The 21,254-nt window shown below is 37.3% G+C and overlaps 1 protein-coding gene across 1 annotated transcript; it reads right to left on the bottom strand.

Annotated features, from left to right (window-relative positions):
- Nucleotides 1–13,576: 13,576 nt before the first annotated feature.
- On the bottom strand, nt 13,577–19,787 carry slc52a3-1 (solute carrier family 52 member 3-1). Its single transcript, XM_081348756.1, has 4 exons — nt 19,561–19,787; nt 16,674–17,847; nt 15,835–15,958; nt 13,577–15,251 (listed from the first exon to the last, which is right to left on the bottom strand). The coding sequence occupies exons 2-4, from the start codon at nt 17,681–17,683 to the stop codon at nt 15,039–15,041; spliced, it is 1,347 nt and encodes a 448-aa protein (XP_081204882.1). The 5' UTR covers nt 17,684–17,847; nt 19,561–19,787; the 3' UTR covers nt 13,577–15,038.
- Nucleotides 19,788–21,254: the final 1,467 nt, after the last annotated feature.

The raw sequence follows: 21,254 nt of genomic DNA, 5'->3' as shown, positions 1-21,254 counted from the left end.
TATATATATGATTAACTTTATTTGTATCTGTATAAATTTTATGTATACAAATTTTTAATATTACATTTAATCATTCAATAATTAATGTAATAATTAAATGTTAAAATATAAATATAAAATAATACAAATGAATAAAAAATAAAAATAGTATAATTGTTTTTTCCCCTTTTCTCTCTATGAATAGATATTTGCATATATATTTGATATTATTAATCTTATTTATTATCTTATTTATTTGCATATTTTCGCATTCATCTGTATATACTTAAATATATATTTTATTGTTATATTTACTTATATTAAAAAAAAAAATTATCCATTTGTATTAATCTTAATAATCTTCCAAAATCACTGAAATTATCAACAAGTGAAATGTTACAGGTTGTGCTTATGACCCCCCAACCACATTCACACAATGAGAAAAAATCCTAATCTTTCATGTGAGCATCTGGTCAGTGCCCCAGGACAGGCGGTCCCCCCCTCGCCCCCCACCTCCAGTGCCTGTGGGCCAGAGGGCCAGATCAGGTCTGCCTGCTGTGTGCTATGAAAGGCTTTGGGTTTCATCCAGTGATTATTGTTTGGGGGGGGATTTACTCAGTACCTCCATCTATCTCATCCTCAGATGAGGCTACTTTTTCTGTCTCTCTCTCTCTCTCTTGCTCCATCACTCTCTTTATCTCACTCTATCACTGTTTTTTTCTCCATCACTCTTTCTGGAATGCTTCCTGTTTCTCTGATCGCAGGTGTCTGATTCTCTCTTCCTCCACTGTGGTTTCATTTATCCGGAAGGTTCTTCTTGCCTTGCTCAAAGGAGAAACACAAAACCCACGGTGGGAGATGCTCTCCTTCTCTTTCCTCCTCCTCCTCATTACTGTCTCTCTCCCTCTCATGTTCATTCTTTACATCCTACATTCCCTCATTGTTTTGTGACTTTGTAATTCGTAAAACAGCACGGTTCCTTTGAATGTTTCTCAATGATAAAGTGGATTGGATTTTCTAGATTTTTTTTTTCTGCTCATATTGTTGCAGTTTTTTTCCTGTTGAGCAGTAAGAACAACTCTCTGAAAGCTCGTTCTTTGGTCTTTCATCATCTTAAACACTATTGTCTACTATTGTCATATTAACTTGCTATAGACCTTAGTCAGGTTAGACACAAATTTTTTCATAATTTGTAATGAATGAAAATGAGGCTGTGAGGGCAAGGGCGCAGGAAGATGTTTTAGGTTGTGGGTGCTGCTTGTTTTTTTGGTGGGAGGGGGGGTCACCACTTTTGAATAAGAAACAATATCAAGTCTATAAAACTCGTCAAAACTCCATGAATCACAACAAGCGTATCGGTGGGTTTTGACATTATTGATGCTTTCAATCATAATGCAACAGACCGGCCTACGGGACATAAATTAATCCTTTAAATAAAAGGGTTATTGGACTGTTTACTAGGGGTGGTGAAAAAAATCGATTATTGATTAATCGCGAGTATGTTATGGACGAGTATGAATCGATTATCAAATTTTCAAAAATCGATTTTTTATAAAAAAAAAATTAAAAAAAAAATCCACTCTGCGTGCATTTAGAGCATGTTATGTTATGAGAGGCGAATCACAACTACTTCAGAAAACCCAGCACAGTATAGGAACTACCAGGCAGTGACGTATGTGTACGCTGAAATAAAAAGTATTTCACCTCAGAAAAACGGACGTTCCTGTCCTGTCAGCCGTTATACTGTACTCGTAGCGCACACTCTTCAATTGCACGCGCAAATGCGGAGGGGCGCGCCGTGTATCGCTTCACTGTATAGTGCAAAGTGCAAAGGAAACTACGAGCATGCAACGTTGTTCGTTGTAAATTAGTAAGTCATGAAATAAAAGTAAAATACCAATAAATCACGTTACTGGTAGGCTACGTCATGTGTTAGCTGAGAAGGATTTGCATGCAGGCATGATTTTCATTCTATTCACCAGGAGCAGTTTCCATGTTTCATTAACAGTTCTTGTTAGTATTGTGTATTCACCATGGTAACTGTCGTTTCAATATTAACGCCAAAATGCCACTTTATTTTCACTTTGTGTTATTTTTTATATTTGTAAAATACTGTGGTGGCTCATACCAACATTGTATTAAAAGCTAGTTTGGTTCAACTTGATGAGTCACAACACAATGTGATGTATTCATTTCTGTGTTCTACAGAACATAAGCTACATACAAATAATTCTGAAGTTATAACTACACGACACAGAAAGTGCTTTGAGTTGTTACTCAATAAAAGAGTTATGTAATTCAGCAGCTGACTTTTTTTAATACTGCAATCACTTAGTGTATTTTTATTTACTGTTGTGAACTGGAAAATCAATAATCGCTAATCGAAAATCGTTAATAATCGAAAATCGACTGTAATCGAATCGGGACTTCAATAATCGTAATCGAATCGAATCGGGAAATCAGACAGATTAACCACCCCTACTGTTTACACTGTCATATACAATAAAAGAGCCTGCACAGCGACAGTTTATAGAGATGAACACCAAAAACCTGCCTAGTTACACAACACTAACGGTGGACTTCCGCTCAGGAGTAGAGCGGCTGTGGACAATTTTGTAAATTTTTTTTTTTTTTTTTTTGAGCGAATTCTTTCTACCCACAGACAATATGACGTCACACTCTGCCTGTATGTTTTAAAAAACATAATTTAACATAAATAGTCCTAACACTTTTTAAATAGCCCACTTAAAGTTATTACAAATAAATTACGAAATACTTAAAATGAATAAATGTAAATGAACAAAAATTTGCGTTACATTTACAATCCTGTGAAAACAGGGGGTGCTGTAGCACCTCCAGCACCCCCACTTCCCGTGCCCCTGTGTGAGGGATGGACAATCAGTGTCCTATAGTGTCAATCATTCAGCCTTCAAAACAATTAAAACATGTATTTAAAAAAGAAAAAACTGAAGTGAAAACTTTTTTCATATAAAAATGTAATACAAGAGCATCATATTTAGAGCGTCAATAAAAATGTAATTTACCAGTTATGAACATTATAGTCAAATATTCTGAAATACCGAACATGAAAGTGTTGGAGGAGTGTGAATTATTTTAATTGAATGGGATAACTGAAATAATTTGTCTTTGGGTGAAGGAGGGGTCACTGGTGAAGAAGAAATGACACCTGTGGAAGCTCTTTCCCTGTAATCACATCACATCCTCTCTGTTGCACTCAGTCGTGTGGATAGTAGAGCCTCTCTGGGTTTGAGAGATACGAAGATAAAGAGAAAGAGTACATAAGTCCAGGACTGTCAGGATATTAGAGAAAGAACGAGTCCCTCAATCCCGCAGTCTCTAAAACAGGCTCCAGAGATGCCATTTTGGGCCAGATGACAAATGGCTCCTGTCTGCATCGCTGAGGGAGAGAAGCATGCTGGGAGAATGCTCATTTCCACATAATTACCCTCCTCCTTTCTCTTTCAAGACTCAAGTTCCCTGTTTCTACCTCTATTGCTCTTTTTTCCCTCTACCTTGCCCTCTATCTCTCCTTCTTTATTCTCTGTCAGTACTAACACAGTTAAGAGAGTTTTTGCTCTTGGCTGCATCTGGTCAACAAAGGCATGTCATATTGATTTTCATTTTTCTCATTTGTAGAGCACTTAAAGTCTTGGACAGCATCAAATGTCCATCATCTGACTCTGATTGGTTGAAACTCGTGGATTTCAATGAAAAGCAACAGGTTTCATAGAAATTAAAATGATTCTGATTTACTTTCTATACACTTTTTTTCCTATGATTATTAACTTTTTGATTATAATTGAGAGTGTTTGGTTGTTATTTATTTATTTACTGGTCATAATTGTGTTTGTTATTTTGTAAAAAAAACAAAAAATTATTGAAACAGCATTAGTGATCAAGATAATCTCATCACAAAATGCCAAAATAATTTCTAAAGGATAATTGAGGAGTTTCAACAGATGGGATATAGAAAACAATTAATACAAATTATATTCCCTGCATTACAAGAGCCAAATATATGTTCCAAAGATACGTTTATTATTGTAGCTGTAACGGTAAAATAACTATATAAATATGTACTATACAAATATTATTTAAAAATGCAAGAAAAACTTCTTGCAAATTCTAAGCTATTATTTCTTGTAATATCAGTGAATTTTATAATGGATATAAAATGTCATTCACAAAGTAAGCTAATAACTTCCTTTTAAAATGTTTTATTTAGAAGCTGATAAACATCAGAAATGCAGCTGAATCGGCTCTTTTTCGTGTTTGGTCTGAGATGTCGAATGAAAGCATACATAATTGATGGCGTTAGTTCCGTCTCCTCAAAACGTCTTCAGAGAATGAAGGCCCCTTCAGCAATGCCTGCACTCAGCCAAATTACACTTAAGTACCTGCTCAATATTTTAACAGGACTCTGGAGTCGGGTGGGAGGGGGTTAAATGATGGGGTGTTGGACGCAGGTGCCTTTATGTATTACAGAAGCACCAGGCAGAAGCTCTTGATGGCACGTCTAATGGGCCTCTTAGTTAAATACGGTCTATTCAAATCCTAAACACTGAACAACCCGTTTAGACGACACTCTAGCACTTCTCACTCTCTAGGAGCTCCATTTCATCACATTTCCTTCCGCTTTCATAGCTGTACACTTACACAACATTCGGTTTGTCAGTTACTGTCAACTTTGGCAGCTGATTGTATTTTTAAATAGTAGTACACAATTTTCTTGACTGCTTATGTAACTTTGCACAATCAAAAGCTTTCGATTATGTGTCTTGTTCTCAAATATAACCTGGAGTCTGTCAGTGGTGGATCTGCCAGCAAAGAGAGCATCTGTCCTTTATTACAAACCCTCACCGCAGCCCAGAAGGACTGTCCCCGTTCTAGAACTCCCTCAGGGTCTGGAAGGTTATTTACCTCTTTGTCTTAAAAAAAAAATCTTTAACAGCTCCTGAGAAAATAAAAATGTCAGTGCATCAGCTCATTAAAGGCAAATTAACCAAACATAGGTTATGTTGAGAATGACTGTTTGGGGTCCCCGGATCAATTTAAATTAATTGAATTTATGTTTTATATCAGGGGATTAGACCATACAGAATCAACCAATAAAAATCATTAACACTATAGTAAGTAAACACAAAAGGAATATTAAACTGAGCCCAAAATACAGTGCAAGAATAATTATGTAATCAATCACAGAAAACAAGAGACAACAGTATATGTTTTGATATCTGTATTGAGTTTCAGATATAGATGACAAACATTGAGATCAGACTAGAGCCCTGGTGAGCTTCTGATCCTCTCAGTTTGGTTCTGGTGTTGATTTGCAGCTTGTCAATGAGCAAATTGACTTCAATCTTCTTGATTTTATTGGAGACTGACCCACTGAACCCAGAGATCTATACACCTGCTACCCAAAAAACACACACACACACACACACACACTTAAAGAGCTAAATAGTGATAATCGAGAGAGTGAAAGATGGTGTAAGAGTGGTGCTGTTATCTAGTAAATCGGTCTGAATTGAAGCATCCTGCAGAATATGTGATGAGTGTGTGTTGTGTTTGAGTGTGTAATGGGGGTAGGGTGGTAAAGGAGGTGGGGGGGGGGCTCTTTGTTTCCAAATCCATCTGCTGGAACCTAACAAAGGGTAGTAAGGGAGGAGGAATGAGAGGGAGACGGGGGTTTAGGGGATGAGAAACACCACACAGATTGCCTGATGTTGAACGCTTAGTGCGTCTGTGTGTGATAGAGAGAGTTAAAACAATTTAATCCAGAGCTAAAGTGATGGACGCACATGATGGCAATGTAAAAAACCTCAGCTGCCTGCTCTATTGTTGTTGTGGCTGTAAATAATCTCGAACGTTAATTTGGCTTTTGAGCACTTGTGAAAGAAAAATAAATGATATTGTCTTTGAAGGACACTTCGTGTTGGACCTGAAGCTCTGTCCCTCACTGCATTAAATACTAACCATGTCCATTAGCTTCCGTGGGGAATTTATGAATGTTCCTTTGTTGTTTTATGGGTTATAACAGGTGCTTTTATGCTTTTTCATCTGCATTCTCTTCATCAAATGCTGACGTGTGACTGAGGGACTGAAACGTGTGGAGGCTCAAATGAACCCGATTATGACCCTGGAAACATCACTGATTTGGCCAGGCATGGGATTAATTACTGCAACACACCCTTAGTCATATTTTCATCAGAATTCATTAACAGAAGAAGAATAACAGCCCGTATTGAGCCCATTATTTCAAATTTGTTTTTAAAAAGTATTCAAAAGCTTTCCAGAATGGAGAGAGAAAGGTCAGTGCCTCATATCTGCCCCAAACAGTTTCAAAACCTCTTTTTCAATCTCTCAGCCTCTGTTGAGATATTAAGGTCAACCTTTGTATATGTTTTCATATGTGTGATTTCTTTGTATAGGGAGACATTTAGGCTTTAGGCAGTTACATTAAAGCACAGCAGTCTGTGAAAAGTAGACCAGGCCCGTAACCTTAATCCAGTATGAATAGCTATATATCAAAATAAATATGCAAGATTGATATAAACATGATATAAAGATTAAAGGTCCCGTATTATGCCCCTTTTCACAAGATGTAAAATAAGTCTCCGATGTCCCCAGGGTGTGTATGTGAAGTTTCAGCTCAAAATACCCAACAGATCATTTTTTACAGAATCTTTAAATTGTCATTTTTGGGGCTTAGAAAAACGCGCTGTTTTAGTGTGTGCCCTTTAAATGCAAATAAGCTGCTGCTGGACGACACAGGGGGCGGAGCTTCATGAGCTAGCGCTCAGTCTCTCAGGACAATTTCATCTCACGGAATGATAATAATATCAGAAACTCTCAGTAACGTGTTCATTTCGAGTCGGACAATAATGCCTACAGAGTCAGAGTGCTGTATAGAGATGAAACAGGAATAGTTTAGTAGTTTAATTACGGTTATTATAACGTATTTGTCATCTGCTTGTATGTATCCATTATTTATTAATAGCCTACAAGTCTGCTGTTTCGGACCAGGTCCGAATGATGATCAAACATATACTGATGAGTTTAATAAAGTTTATTGTAGCCTACATCACACAAAAGATGACGCGTCAGTTTTACTTCAGAAAATCACCGTAAGAGCTGAGTAAACACAGTAAGTTATAAGAAGTGCGCAAGTACATAAACGAATTTCGGTAGAGTTGATGGAGCATTCCTGTGGGCGGAGGTTAGTCAAAAAATTGTTCTTCTGACGTCATTAAAGAAGGAAGTAGAGGGGTGTAGTCCAAACGGGTCGTTCGATGTAGGCGACTTCTGTTAAATAAAATATCTCGCTTGGCATTGAACTTTGAGCTTTATAATTTTACAGATATTATTTATACTCTAACAACAACATTACACACTAACTAAAGTTTGAAACATGGGATCACGAAGACCTTTAAACTATCCTCTATAATATTTTTACTACTTTTTCATGAAATGATTTAATTTTTTTCAGTAAATGGAAGATTTTCGAAATTATTTGAATGACATTTATGTTAAATGAAATGGTACAAGTTTAGTGAATTCTGCTCAGTTTTCCTCCTTATCTAGTTAAGGTCACTCTGTTTCATTCTCTGAAATGGAAATGGAAATGTAGCTTTATAAATATGTATGAGCATGATTGCCTTCCAGCACTCAGAGTAAAAATATTTAGCATCTTTAATCATGTTTATTCAAAGGTTCGTCTTTCTGTTTAACTCGGATTGTTTTCCAGCACGTAAGCTGAAATATCGGATGTTTGGGCTCAGGGTGACCTTGCGGAGCACGACAGCTGTTGTCAGATCTGGCTGTGTTGCACAACTCCACTGGACTTGTGCAACATGTGAAAGCTGCAGAAACATGACCGACTGCAAAGTTTAGTTGACACAGGCCCGTGGGGGAACGTGATGTACTGTCCTGTCAGTCTTCAGCTCCAGGTGAGGCGTTTAGGTGTTAGCGCATGAGAAAATAAAGGAGCAGTGAGGTAGAATAAACAGCAGCGGTTCAGTGAGAGAGAGATGGAGAGATCGAGCCGGGAGGCAAATGTTGGCCCAAATGTGAAAATCTCTCTATTGTCAGTGGCGTGCACTGAAATGTACTGTATGCAGTCTCTTATTTTATTTACTGACCTTACAAAATATTGAAAGGAAAGTCAAAAATATATATTAATTTGCGAGGAAAATAAAGGTTGTTTGTTTGGAGGCGTCAGTGTTCCAGTGTTTTGTATGTGGTTTCCTACTTTTGCTGTAATAAATGATACGGATGAACTAAACTATGTTAGCGGATGATTGTTGTTATGTTTTGTAAATGTTTTATACACTTAGTATTGAAATTGTTATACTGACTGTAAAAGTACGATTTTATCAAACAACTTTTGTATACATAGATGATCATCATTAACATCATTCATTAGTGATAAATCGAATTCAAACTTCAATTAAATCTTTAATTCAATATTTATTTGATTTTCAAACTCTTAAAATCCGTAATATAAACATATATTTATAGAGTTAATTAGAGATGTAGCAAAATGTTGATTTGTAATACTTTGTGTCCAGTGTAGTAACTGATTACATGTAATCTGGATTATGTAATCAGATTCCAAAAAAATTATACTTGTAATTAGATTGGATTATGTATACAGTTACAGTTAGAATACAGTTAGTTAGTTCTGGTTAGTTTGCCATTTTTATGGGCCCAGACCTGACTTTATTTTCATTCAGTTTTCAAATAATTTATTTGAAACTTAAAATTGTTTTCCATTTTTTCTGGAATCCTTTTTAACGGCTTAATTAAATTTTCAAGTAAAACAAAAAAAGGTATGTATAATTAATTGGAATAATAAAACTTGTACAATTTAACAACAATATTAATCTTTTTTTTTTTTTATAGGGCCCTGTGAATTTTTTTTCCTCGAAAATTCAGTTTTATTTTTTCACAAATTCCATGTTAATTATTCTGGATTCGATACTGAACACCTGTTTGAAATGGTTGATTTAAGGGCACAGAAAAGACACCCTTCACCTTTAATGAAGTGAAATAAACTTTTCTTCACTCCAGTCTAGTCTGCAGTCACTTGTTATGGTTCAGGGGTCAGTCAGGGCTCTCATGGCAGCTTGTTGATTTCGTGCAAATTACCTTGTGCTGTGAAAGTGCAGGTTCAGAAAGCAAAGAGAGAAAGAGAGAGATGAACATCATAAAACTCAATGACAGCAGAAGTGACTCGGGAAAGGTGAGGATCTCTCTGAAGGTTACCATGGTGATGAGCTCATAGTGTTCGGCTGGCTCTGGTCCAAATGGATACTCTCTCCATCCTTTCATTATGTGAAAGCTGCTAGTGTCCTTTCCAGACGTAGGTAAAAATCATAAATCAGCAGGATGAAATGGAAGAGGAAAAATGGAGGAAGAGATGAAGGAGTGGAAGGAGATAGATGAAGAGCTGGAGGAAAAGATGGAGGAAGACAGAGACATATTGAAAGGAGAGATGGAGAAGTTAAAGTTTCCTTCAGGGACAACAGAGATAGCAAGGTGGCAAAATATCAGTGAAAACTGCGCCAAGTGTTCAGTGTGTGTGTGCACGTGTGTGTGTGTCTTGTGATGTTGACTTGTCCTTCTGTTCAGATACACTATCATGATCTTCAAGATTTAAATAATGTCAGTATTGCAATTAATGTCAGTGCACTTTGTATTTAAGACACTAAGTTTCTATTTCTTTATTTCTTTGGATGATTTTCACATATAAAATTCGGCAGTCGGATCATTCACATATTGTTTTACAATACATTTTCATACCCCACCATACACTACCATTCAAAATTGTGATGTTTTGAAAGAAGTCTCATGCTTCCAAAAGCTACATTCGTTTGATCAAAATACAGTCAAAAATGTAATGTTGCAAAATATTATTACAATTTAAAAGAAAAACTGTTCTCTATTTTAATATACTTTAAAATTACTGTGATGGCAAAGCTGAATTTTCAGAAGCATCATTACTCCAGTCTTCAATCACATGATCCTTCAGAAATCATTATAATATGCTGATTTGGTGGCCGAAAAACATTTAATATTATAATCAGTGTTCAAAATTAAGTTAACATAGGGGTTATTTTGAAAATGTTTAAGGTATTTTTTTCTTGTCTTTAGTTTTGAGTAGACATTGACATTTTTGCCATATATTAATGGTTAATCATTTCATAGGATTTTCCTGTGTCCTCATTTTCATGTGTTCTGTTAATCTTTTTTAAAATCCCTTTATCTAACTAAAGCCAGATCCATAATGACATCATCCCCCAGGAAGTGATCTCATTTTTTGTAGGACATCAACAGCAGAGACACATAAGCACATGAGCAATGTATATGATAAAGTCTGAGATTTTCTGTCTTCTGATTTTCAATGTATTTTGGCAGATGAAACTACGAAACTACCATACCAGGGAAAAAATACTATGTAAGTCAATGGTGCCCATCAACAGTTTGGTTACCAAACATTTTTCAAAATATCTTCTTTTGTGTTCAGCAGAAGAAAGAAATTACAGGTTTGAAACAACTTGAAAGTGAGTTGATGACAGAATTTGAATTTTTGGGTGAACTATCCCTTTAAGTACATAAGCATCACAAGATATGTTGAATATGGTCGAAAGAGTGAAAACATTTCAAGATTTGTATCTGTATCACCCAGATCTAGCCATCTGTTGTTTTACCTCTAGAATGGCCTCAACGCATTTGCATGAGAGATGATGGCAAAGTACAGATAGAGTGACTGAAGTTCTGTTGCATTAATGTGCCACGCTCATGCTTATACATTTCATGTGCTATTCTTCAGATGTGCCTGTCGTCAAGGTCATCCGCACCCACTAACACAGTTTTAATTAGGATTCAGGCATCCTGGAGGGGAATTTCTTAGATCTAATCCTCCATTGAGATGTGTGAGGCCGAATGAAGCTACTGATGAGGAATATAAATCTATATATATATCTCTTAAATCTCTTGCATCTTATTAAATCTCCTTTTTTCTTTTATACAATGAATGATCTTGAATCCCCCAGAAAAGTCTGTAGAGGATATCCTCAAACAATGCACGTCAAACAAAGATTTACTGACCTCAAGAATTATCTGACCGCAAAAGACCTCAGATACTTTCAACCATAAGTGAGCAATAATGAAGTCACTACAACAGACTAACAGCCTCTCACTTCCTCATAGTGTTTCACATCCTAAACAGTGCCCATATGTCCCAACAAACACCCTCAGCAACTAAAGGTTCCCAAGGGTCTTAGTTGACCCTCGCTGAACCTCTCCGGTACGATAAAGGGGAGGAAACATTTACATCTGCCAGACAGTGTGAATGACATAGAGCGCGGTTTATTAAAATGTCATCACGATCACGCTATGATGCTTAAACAGCTGAGCGCAGAAGACCAAACAACCGATTCGGCTGCGGAGGAAGATGCAGAAGCACTCAAAAGTCATCATGCTACAATTCCAGTGTTTCATAATGATGGATTTTGTAACGTTTTATCTCAAATTATTGAAATGCCAGGGAAAGTATAGTTTTACATAATTACATGACCTTCTGACAGGAACTGAAAATGAGTGTTTCTCAACTAATGGGTTGCCACCCAGACATTGCAGGTCTGAACTGATTATCAACTCTTACTGACTACAATATTTTGGTGCAAATTCATCTGTCTCTTAGTATACTATAGTGTAGTATTATTAACTAAAATTTGAATTTTATAATGAGGATAAGTGTTTGTCACAATCACAGTTTTCATAAAAATATTAACCAACATAACTTTTTTTAACATTGATTATGAGAAATGTTTCAAATCAGCATATTAGAATGGTTTCTGAAGGGTCACGTGACACTGAAGACTGGAGTAATTGTGCTGAAAATTCAGCTTTGTCATTACAGGAATAAATTGCATTTTAAAAATAAATAGAAAACTTTTAAATCTACTGTAAAATATTTTAAATTGTACAAATATTTCACAATATTACTGTTGTTACTTTATTTTGGATCAAATAAATGCAGCCTTGGTCAGATACTTCTTTCAAAACCATAAAACAAAATGAACTTTGAACAGTATTGTACATCTACAAAAAAAATCTAAATTGTAATGTTGATAAAAACTTTAAAAGCTGGATCCTGAAGCAAATTCCAACTACCAATATTTACTATTTACTCCCACTTTACACTACAACGAATCAAGGTCAGTGTGAGTGATGAAGAAAGCCTAAAATAGAGCGGTGCAGAAAGCCTTGTCATTGTCTTCCCCTCCTTCCATCCCACGTTCTCTCCTTCACTGAGCTGAAGAACATCAGCGTGCCACTTTTCTGTTCAGACGCAGCATGTTTCGGCGAGCCGAGTCTCGGCTGATCGGCTAGGAGACTTAAGGGCATGTTGATGTTGTTGAAGTTTGGTCCAGAGCAGATGGAACTCGCAGCAGTGATTTTTAAAGAGCCCTCAACCCTCTGCAGGTCTCACGTGACCGAAAAGAAGGAAACCAGGTGGCTACGCGCTCTTGGACCAGCTGGGAGAGTGAAAGACCATCTGACACTCAGCCAGAGAATCATACACTCTCCTCAGCAAACACTTTGCATGTCAATACCATAGTAGCACAAAAGGACAGAGAGAGAGACAGAAAGACATAGATCCAAGAAATTGAACTAATTATCCTGGCACTCGGCTATTTCTACCCCATTTTTCACAGCTGAACAATTGGGCCCTTAAGTGGATAAACCAGCACAGAAAAGTGGTTTATGACCGTCTTCAGCTTGTAAAGTGAGTCAGTGAGTGTTTGAACAGTACGAATCAGTGGCTTCCTTCATAATCACTGGAACTCGATGAAAAACAATACAAGTTGACATTTAAGGATTCACCGATTATAGTCTGTATATATTTCTGTAATTATATTAATATTTTGTACTGTCAATATTTAAACTGTCTCACAGATAGACCCATATGATCCTCAGATGTTTCATTGTGGAGATCAAGATGCTGACTACAGTGAGGAGGCAGCATCTGCATGATCTCCTGACCTCTGACCCCCAGGCTTTGTGTAGGAGGTCATTTAGGCTTTTTACGCCGCGTTAGGATCAGTCAAGCATTCCTTAGTGCCCAAAAATCAGGGTCAGCAGCTGACACCACTCTCTCCTTTACTCTCCATGTCTCTCTTTGTCCATCTTTTGAATCCCTCAGGATAAGTGTTATAATACTGCTCATTTTTTGTCTCTCCTCATCAGTTTGAGCACCTGTCCGGAGACTTAACTTTATAACCGCAGCCAAAGGTCAGGCTTTGGTTGATTTCTTAGGGTACATGCGTGTTCTTGGGCTGATTTGCAGTGTCTTTAAATAGATTTTTTTCTGTGAGGGTGTTAAATCAAATGTTGTCAGTGGCAGAAGTGGTTTTAGGTTGGCACAAATGGTACGGTAACGGCACCCTTATTGGCATAAATAAAATAACAGTCGGTTGACTCAGAAATTGATGTGGGTGGTTGAAGTCTACTGATTCAAAATCTAGACCGCTAGCTCAGACGTTGCCAGATTGATTCCAAAATGTGTAACTCAAGAACTGGGGATTTATTGAGATCACAATCACAATTTGTGCCCTTGAGCAAGACATTGAATCCCAGGTTATTACAGGAGAGACGTCTCTGCAAGTTGCTTGGGATGAAGCTAAATAAACATTTCCAGTAAATGACAAGTAGTAGTGAAGGATAAACAAAGCTTTTCTCTCAACTTTATCGTAAAAAGGTTAATTACTCGAACCTTTTATTTTATTATTTTATTGACATTTTTCATTTCAAATGAATGAAATAAATTCATGAATAAAATTTGTGATCCGTTTTTAACCATGCTTCAGTCCTGGTTTCAGCTGTTGTTAAATGAGCAGTGGGCTTCATACATAAATTATGGTATGTATTGTAAAAAAAATAAAATAATAATAATTGTTTTACAGTTAGGAAAACTCGCTCCTTATGAGCCAGATACTAAAGCAGTCGTGGTTCTTAGATGAGTGAAGCTTCAGACATCATAGATAACGTTTTTGGTAAATCAAGCTTCAATATCGAACGCATATATCAGCAGTATTTAGCTTGATTTATTTATTTAAAATGATTTTAAATTTTTGGGGCTGCTGTCAGTAACACTGTCAATCAGAAGTTTACTCTGAAGCCTGTCTTGCAAAAGAGCAGTTGCATCAGCAAAATATCCAGCAAATGAGCGCCATCTAGCGATGACAAAGGTGCCACGGCATGTTGTTTAAACCTTCCAGGTTCCATTTATCACAGAAAATAATTTCGACTTATCCCTCAAGTTGTGCGTACAGCAATGTACTTGCAGTTGTAGTCTATTGGGCAAGACATTGTATTGATAAATGTTAAAATGCTTAGTTAAAATGCATAGTTTTGACAGTTCAGCCTAAAGATTTACATATGAAAATGACACTTGAGATAAATATGTTTTACAAGTTATCAGAAAAGTCTTGACATGGCCATATACACCCACTGCACCCTGAAGCTTTGACATTATATGTACAAGGAACAGAAAGGGAGTGTTTACATGATTCATGAGTCTGTGGACTTCCATTGTGAGCGCTTTCATTTTCTTTTACAGATTGAGGGACGAGTCAAAATTATTTATGTGGTCTTTGACTGATAGAGCGTGTAGCTGATAGAGCGTAACTTGTTTAAAAACATTAATTTAACCTAAAACACCAGTTTGAGACAGCATTTATAATACAAAATTTAATAACGCAGTCATCTGATTTTGCCATCTGATAATATTGAAACAACATACCAGTAATCCACAAATGATTCAGAAACACTTGTAAATGTTTCCAAAAACTCACAACATCATAAATAATAATCCACAATAATATAAAAGATGTACAAATGTTAAATTAATGTGAAAACAAAAGAGATAAGTAGCAAGTAATGCCAAATGTTAGTTCATTATGTCACCATCATTAGCTCAGCTATGATGTGAAAATGAGTTAGCAGTTCATTGTCTTATTAAACTCTTATTATAATGGGCATTTGGTGTTGCAAACGTCCCCCGACTGGAAGAGATGATAAATGTTAACCAGGGGGAACATAATGAAGGAGCCCAATAAAGATCCTGTTTGCACTGCTGCTCCACACCACACGAGAGCGCTGTGACTCCGGTCCCTCAGAATCACACCTACCATCACCTTCACATAGGACAGCAGACCAGTAAAGAAAACCCATGACAAAACCTGAAACAAGTTGAAAGATAAAAAAAGAGTGACAAATAGGTAGTCAGATGCTTGTCAGATTAATATATGTTCATTAATATATATAGAGAACCTGTCATGTCTGTGACAGTATATCTGAAGTAGTTAGTTATCAGGGTATTATACTGAGGTGTTGAGAAAGAGTAGCAGCCTAGGCTATATCTCATCTCAGCCAGTCTGCAATTACACAACTCATCATTACTAGTGACGCAAACACTCGACTTTGAAACTAGGGCACATGGATCTGGATTTTTCTATCCTGGACGTTTAAGCATTATCCCAAATCAAGCTCTAATCATTTGTAAAGTCCACTAGGTTCCATTATGATTCAGAAGGTTACTTTTTTGAGAGTTTAATATTGTTTTTTCCTTCACTTATCCTGCATTAGCCATGACTGTTTTACTTTTTTTAATTTGTAGCATGAGGAACAAAATAGTTTTGCTGAACCATTTACATTGATCTTTAACATTTCATTCTGAATAGAATCAAGAATAGATTAATGTAAAGCTAAACATTTAGACAGAGTCTTCTAGAAATGGGCTGATTACATTAAAAGGGAACTTACTATAATAGCGTCCCCTAGAGGTGTATGTTGGAGTAATGGGCAGGGACTCATGGCAGCCATGGCCATATTGTAGCCTCCAAATACAGACCCCAGCAGACACAGGACACCCAGAAACACTAATGAACTGGAAGAGAAAAATATACTCACTTTTAGTCAAACTCCTATTATGAACCTTTCTTAAAATTTGCTTTAAAATAAATATTATTCCACGTTTTTCATTAATTTTACACACTGAGGGACCTTTTTTTTGTGGTAATCAACAGCAGGCCTCAGATGCCATGGATTACATTTTAGATGCCTTTGATTTAACCTGGAATTTATCTTTAAAACAAATGATCTACTGAATAGAACACAACATATGTGCAAATCGGCAATAAATTAAATATGATTAGATTGTAATCGGGGCTTGACATTAACACCCGCCAAATGTGGGTGGAGTTCAGTGGTGGCGTGTAACAGTCAGTCCTAGCCACTTTTGCTCTAGATGAATATTGTTGGTGTTACAGGGCTTGAATTTCGATGAGGGATTGCATGTATTGAGCATAATTTTACTCATACCCGCAGATTTTGTGCTCACACCCAAAGTATATTGACTTTATAAAACAGTATACTGGGTCCATGCGTCAGGTCTTAAAGTGACAGCAGCCTAATATACCGGCTGCCAAATTATGAGATAATATTAAAAATATCTATATGGCAGTTTTTCCCATGGTATCGATGTCAAAATTGTGGCTAGTGAAAATGCTAAGTGGCTAGTAACTTTGGAAAACCAATAGCCACAGTGGCTGGTGAGCAAAAAATGTCAAGCCCTGATTGTAATTAAAAGTGGAGATATATACCGTTTGGGGAAAAACATGGCTATGATGCACGCCACTGGATTGGCTACCGCTGACAGAGCGGCTGACAGGTGATAGGCCATATTTCCATAAGGCATACAGGAGAACGTCTGCACTGAGGGCAGCAGTCCGTTCGTTGCACCATTCACCCACACCACCATAAAATAGATGAACGCCAGCTGATAGTCGGAGTGCAGCGGTTTAGGAAGTTGCACTCTGATCTGCTTCTTTTCCTCTTCCTCTTGACTGTTTGGATTGGGGTCCACGGGGCCCTCCAAACCACTGCAGACTGTTGCCACGGCATCTGAGTCCGGGACGAGATTTTCAGTGGATAGTTCAAAGGTGCGAGGCAGACGGTTTAATATGAGGAAGGCACCCAAGCTTATTGCTGTCATTACGGCCAGGAAAGAGAAGAAGATCTCAGTGGAGAAATTGGGAGGGAGGTACTGCGTCTCCACAATGAAAGCCGGAGGTTCAGAGTCTGTGAGGTTATCTGACACGTGCGACACATTGACACATTTTGACATTCCAACCCCTTGCGCCAGCGCCACCAGGCCTGGAACCAGACCGCTCAGACCTTCTCCAATGAAGTATGTGGTGATGTACTTGGCTGGAAGTTGCATCATGAATGGCAGAAAGGTTACAGATGAGGTGCAATCTACTAGAGCAAGAAAAAATGTGAGGATGAAAAATGCTGTGCTACGTGGTTGACCGAGGAGCATGGTGGTGTTCTTCCAAAACACAGCCAGTAGGATGCAGGCTACAACACCGATTGACAGGACCGCATAGATGACGAGATTTTCACGTAGTCTTCCAGGACAGAATTTGTGCGCCAGGGTCACCAGCAAAGGCCCTAAGTTGGCAAGCTGAATGATGACTGTGAGGTACGATGGCAAGTCCCAACCCTCTGGTAGAACATTGACTATCAGAGGAAGTTCTACCCACAAGCCATTAATGGACACCCAGGAGCCCAGACCGAAAGCACACGCCAAGGCATGGATGTACAAAGGCATAGTGAACGTCTTTATTCGAGGGCAAACGGGTAGTTGAAGAACTATCTGATGTCAGACAACTTTCAACTGTGTAATTCTTCGGTATTTTATGTTGTGTGACGCCACTTCAGTTGGGCTGTGGTTTGATGTCTTCTCTTCTTGCCTTTGCCAAAACATCAGATTACCTTTAAAGAGAGAAAGAAAAATATAATATGACATCTCTGACAGAGGAACCATAGCCTGGTAATACCAAACTCTGCTACTTCGCTTTGCTTCATAGATAGAGTCTGGCATGGCATAATTGAAAAGCGTTTTCTTTCTCACGGGGGCGCTTGTCTGAAGTTTAAAATCATTGGTTACCCGTAAGCCAATCACACAACGTTTGGTTATGGCGTGTGTTATGCGCATGCTCAGCCGCATCTAACTTCCACTGTAAACACATGTATATGATGCGAAAACAAAACCATCGAGCGAAATACCGGAGTGAACATGGCTGTGAACGACTTTTCAGATTATGTGAAGTAAATCTACGCATCCACGGTACAATCAGCGTTGATTGGCCGGCTGTTTTCAGGCCGGAGGAAAACGGGGAAAACGGTCGCTATCAGACTGAGTACAGAAGCGAAATGAAATTGAGCGGAAGTACGAAGTCTGACGTAGTCAGGCTAGAGGAACCATTGCACAACCCTGGGAATTAAAACTATATATTCAACTGTTCAAAATGTTGGGGTCAGTAAGATATTTGTAATGATTTTAGTATTTTATGCTCACCAAGGCTGCATATATATAAAAATACTGTAAAAAAAAAAAAAAAAAAAAAAAACTTAATACAGTATTTTAAAATGTAATGTATTCCTGTAATGACAAAGCTGAATTTTCAGCAGTGTCACATGATCCTTCAGAAATCATTCTATGCTGATTTGCTGCTCAAGAAACATTTCTTACTATTATCAATGTTGAAAACAGTTGTGCTGCATATCTTTGTGCACACCTTAATATATTTGTATTAGAATTATTTGATGAACAAAGTTCAAAAGAACAGCATTTAATTGAAATAGCAATTTAAAAGGCCTTACTGTCACTTTTGATCATTTTAAAGCATCCTTAATGAAAAAAAGTGTTACTTTAATTATACATACATAATATACATATACTTATATACATATACATATACATATACATACATACAAACATATATATATATATGTATACAGTAGTCAACATTTGAAGTGGATCAGAACCTTGCATCAAAGTTATACATGAATTTTGAACAATACCCATTCTTGTCTTAGACAACTTTGATGAACTTTTTTGATTCACTTCAAATTTTGACTACTGTGTGTATATATATATTTATATTTTTTTATATATATATATATATATATATATATATATATATTATTATTATTATTATTATTATTATTATTATTATTATTACATCAAACTTTAAGCTTACAAAACGTTGCATGCAATACAAAGTTCAAGTGCAGCATAGCAATAAAATTATTATAAACCGGCACTACAACAATTAACAATAAAATGTGAATTGCTGTATTAATGTGGCTTGTTAATTGTAAAAAGTACAGCCAAAATCTGTAATCATTCTAAATTCAAATATGAATTGTTAATTCTTGTTAATTCTGTTAACTGGATCCAGTGGTCTAGGTGTTTTTTATACAACCAAAGACAATGTTAAAAGTTAAAATGAACTTGTCAGTCAATGGTTAAAGACCATTGGATTTGCATACATTTAACATCAAACATGATAACAAAAGCGACACATTAAAAATATTCAGTCAGCATGTAAGCAAGCAAACATCCGATACCTGTAACTCAGGACGAAAGACTGATTTATGTGTTATCTCACTGGAGGAGCATTAAACAAATTCAATACTCACATTACTGCTGAGCCAATGAGACAGAACATGCTCTTCTTTCTGACACAGACATTAGTTTGCTCTACGAACCGGTAAGTCATAGAAGCGACATTCATTCAGCAATCCTGTATCTCGTTACCGGTTAACCTCTCAACTCTAAAGATATCCACAGTGTGGTTTTTAACCTCAGCGTATAAGTGTGGGTGAGTCTCATGAAGGTCATCCCGCTCTAATGAAGTGCATAACTCTCCTGTCACATGACACTGCAACAAAATGGCCTTTTAGCTGGTCCAGTTTTTCTGCAACTCTTGTACTATAGCATTGGCATCAAAGTGTGTAACTACAGGAGGACAGAGTTCAGTGAGCAGTAAAATTTTTACTCATAGGCCTGTTGTGCCTCTGAGATGTATCACGATTATTTAATCGTGAACAGAATATCCTGAACTATTTTGCGGCATGTACTTTGACCCTATTCAACCATCATATCTTTCATCAAGAATAACAAATGTTGAGCACAGAGACTTCAATTCACATCATATTTAAGCCATAGTCCTTGTACCACAATCTGAAGTTCTGTTAAAAGTCTTTACAAAACATTAAACTTACCTTAGGTGCTGTTTATTTTTATACTCTCATAGCAGATATAGAATCAATCACAAAACATCACAACCCAAAGCTCATTCTGGCACAGCATACAGTATAAGTGCAGCTTTATATGGTGTGACGTGTGACCTACATATACTTTACTACCCTCATTACTAATTAACAGCTTCTTTTAGGTTTTGAACTTGTACCTAAATAGAAAGATTTATTATAACTATTAAGGCATTACATAAAGGCATCGGGCTTTTATTTATGTATAGATGGGACCCATGAGTACATAAGTGACTTTACCAGAAATCAGACACAAACAAAAGTCAATGACTTGAAGCCAGATGGGGTAAGATAGCAGCCCAAGGTTCACAGATCATAACGCAAATATCTAACCAGCCATTCACACGGCAACAACTCAGTGCATGAAGGCATGTAGACATGGTCAAGGCGATCCGCTGAAGTTCAAACTGTTAAGTGACATTGAACGGTTGGCATGGCGGCATGGTTGTTGGTGCCAGACGGGCTGGTCTGAGTATTTCAGAAACTGCTGATATACTTTTTCACGCACAACCATTGGCACAAATGGTCTCTACAATCAACTTAGCTCACAATGCTTTTGAGAAACGCAGCCCGGACTGGTTCGAGCTGATAGAAAGGCAAGCAACAGTATCTCAGATAACCACTCGTTACAACCAAGGTCTGCAGAAGAGCATCTAACCTTAAAGGTAAGAACAGCAAACTGAGGCTATGGGCCCACTGAAATTGGACAACAGAAGACTGGAAAAACTTTGCTTGGTCTGATGAGTCTCTATTTCTTTTGCGACATTCAGGCGGTAGGGTCAGAATTTGGCGTAGACAACATGAAAGCATGGATCCATCCTGCCTTGTATCACCGGTTCAGGTGGTAGTGGTATGGGGGATATTTACTTGGCACACTTTGGGCCCCTTAGTTCCAATTGAGCATCGTTTAAATGCCACAGCCTACCTGAGTATTGTTGCTGACCATGTCCTTTCCTTTATGACCACAGTGTACCATCTTCTGATGGCTGATGCCAGCAGGATAACATGTCACAAAGCTCAAATCACCTCAAACTGGTTTCTTGAACATGGCAATGCGGTCA

Source organism: Scardinius erythrophthalmus, assembly GCF_964197995.2.
Source record: "Scardinius erythrophthalmus genome assembly, chromosome: 20".
In the NCBI taxonomy this organism is placed as follows: Eukaryota; Metazoa; Chordata; class Actinopteri; order Cypriniformes; family Leuciscidae; genus Scardinius; species Scardinius erythrophthalmus.
Note: the sequence above shows the minus strand (reverse complement) of the source record. Positions and strands in the feature narration are given on the sequence as shown.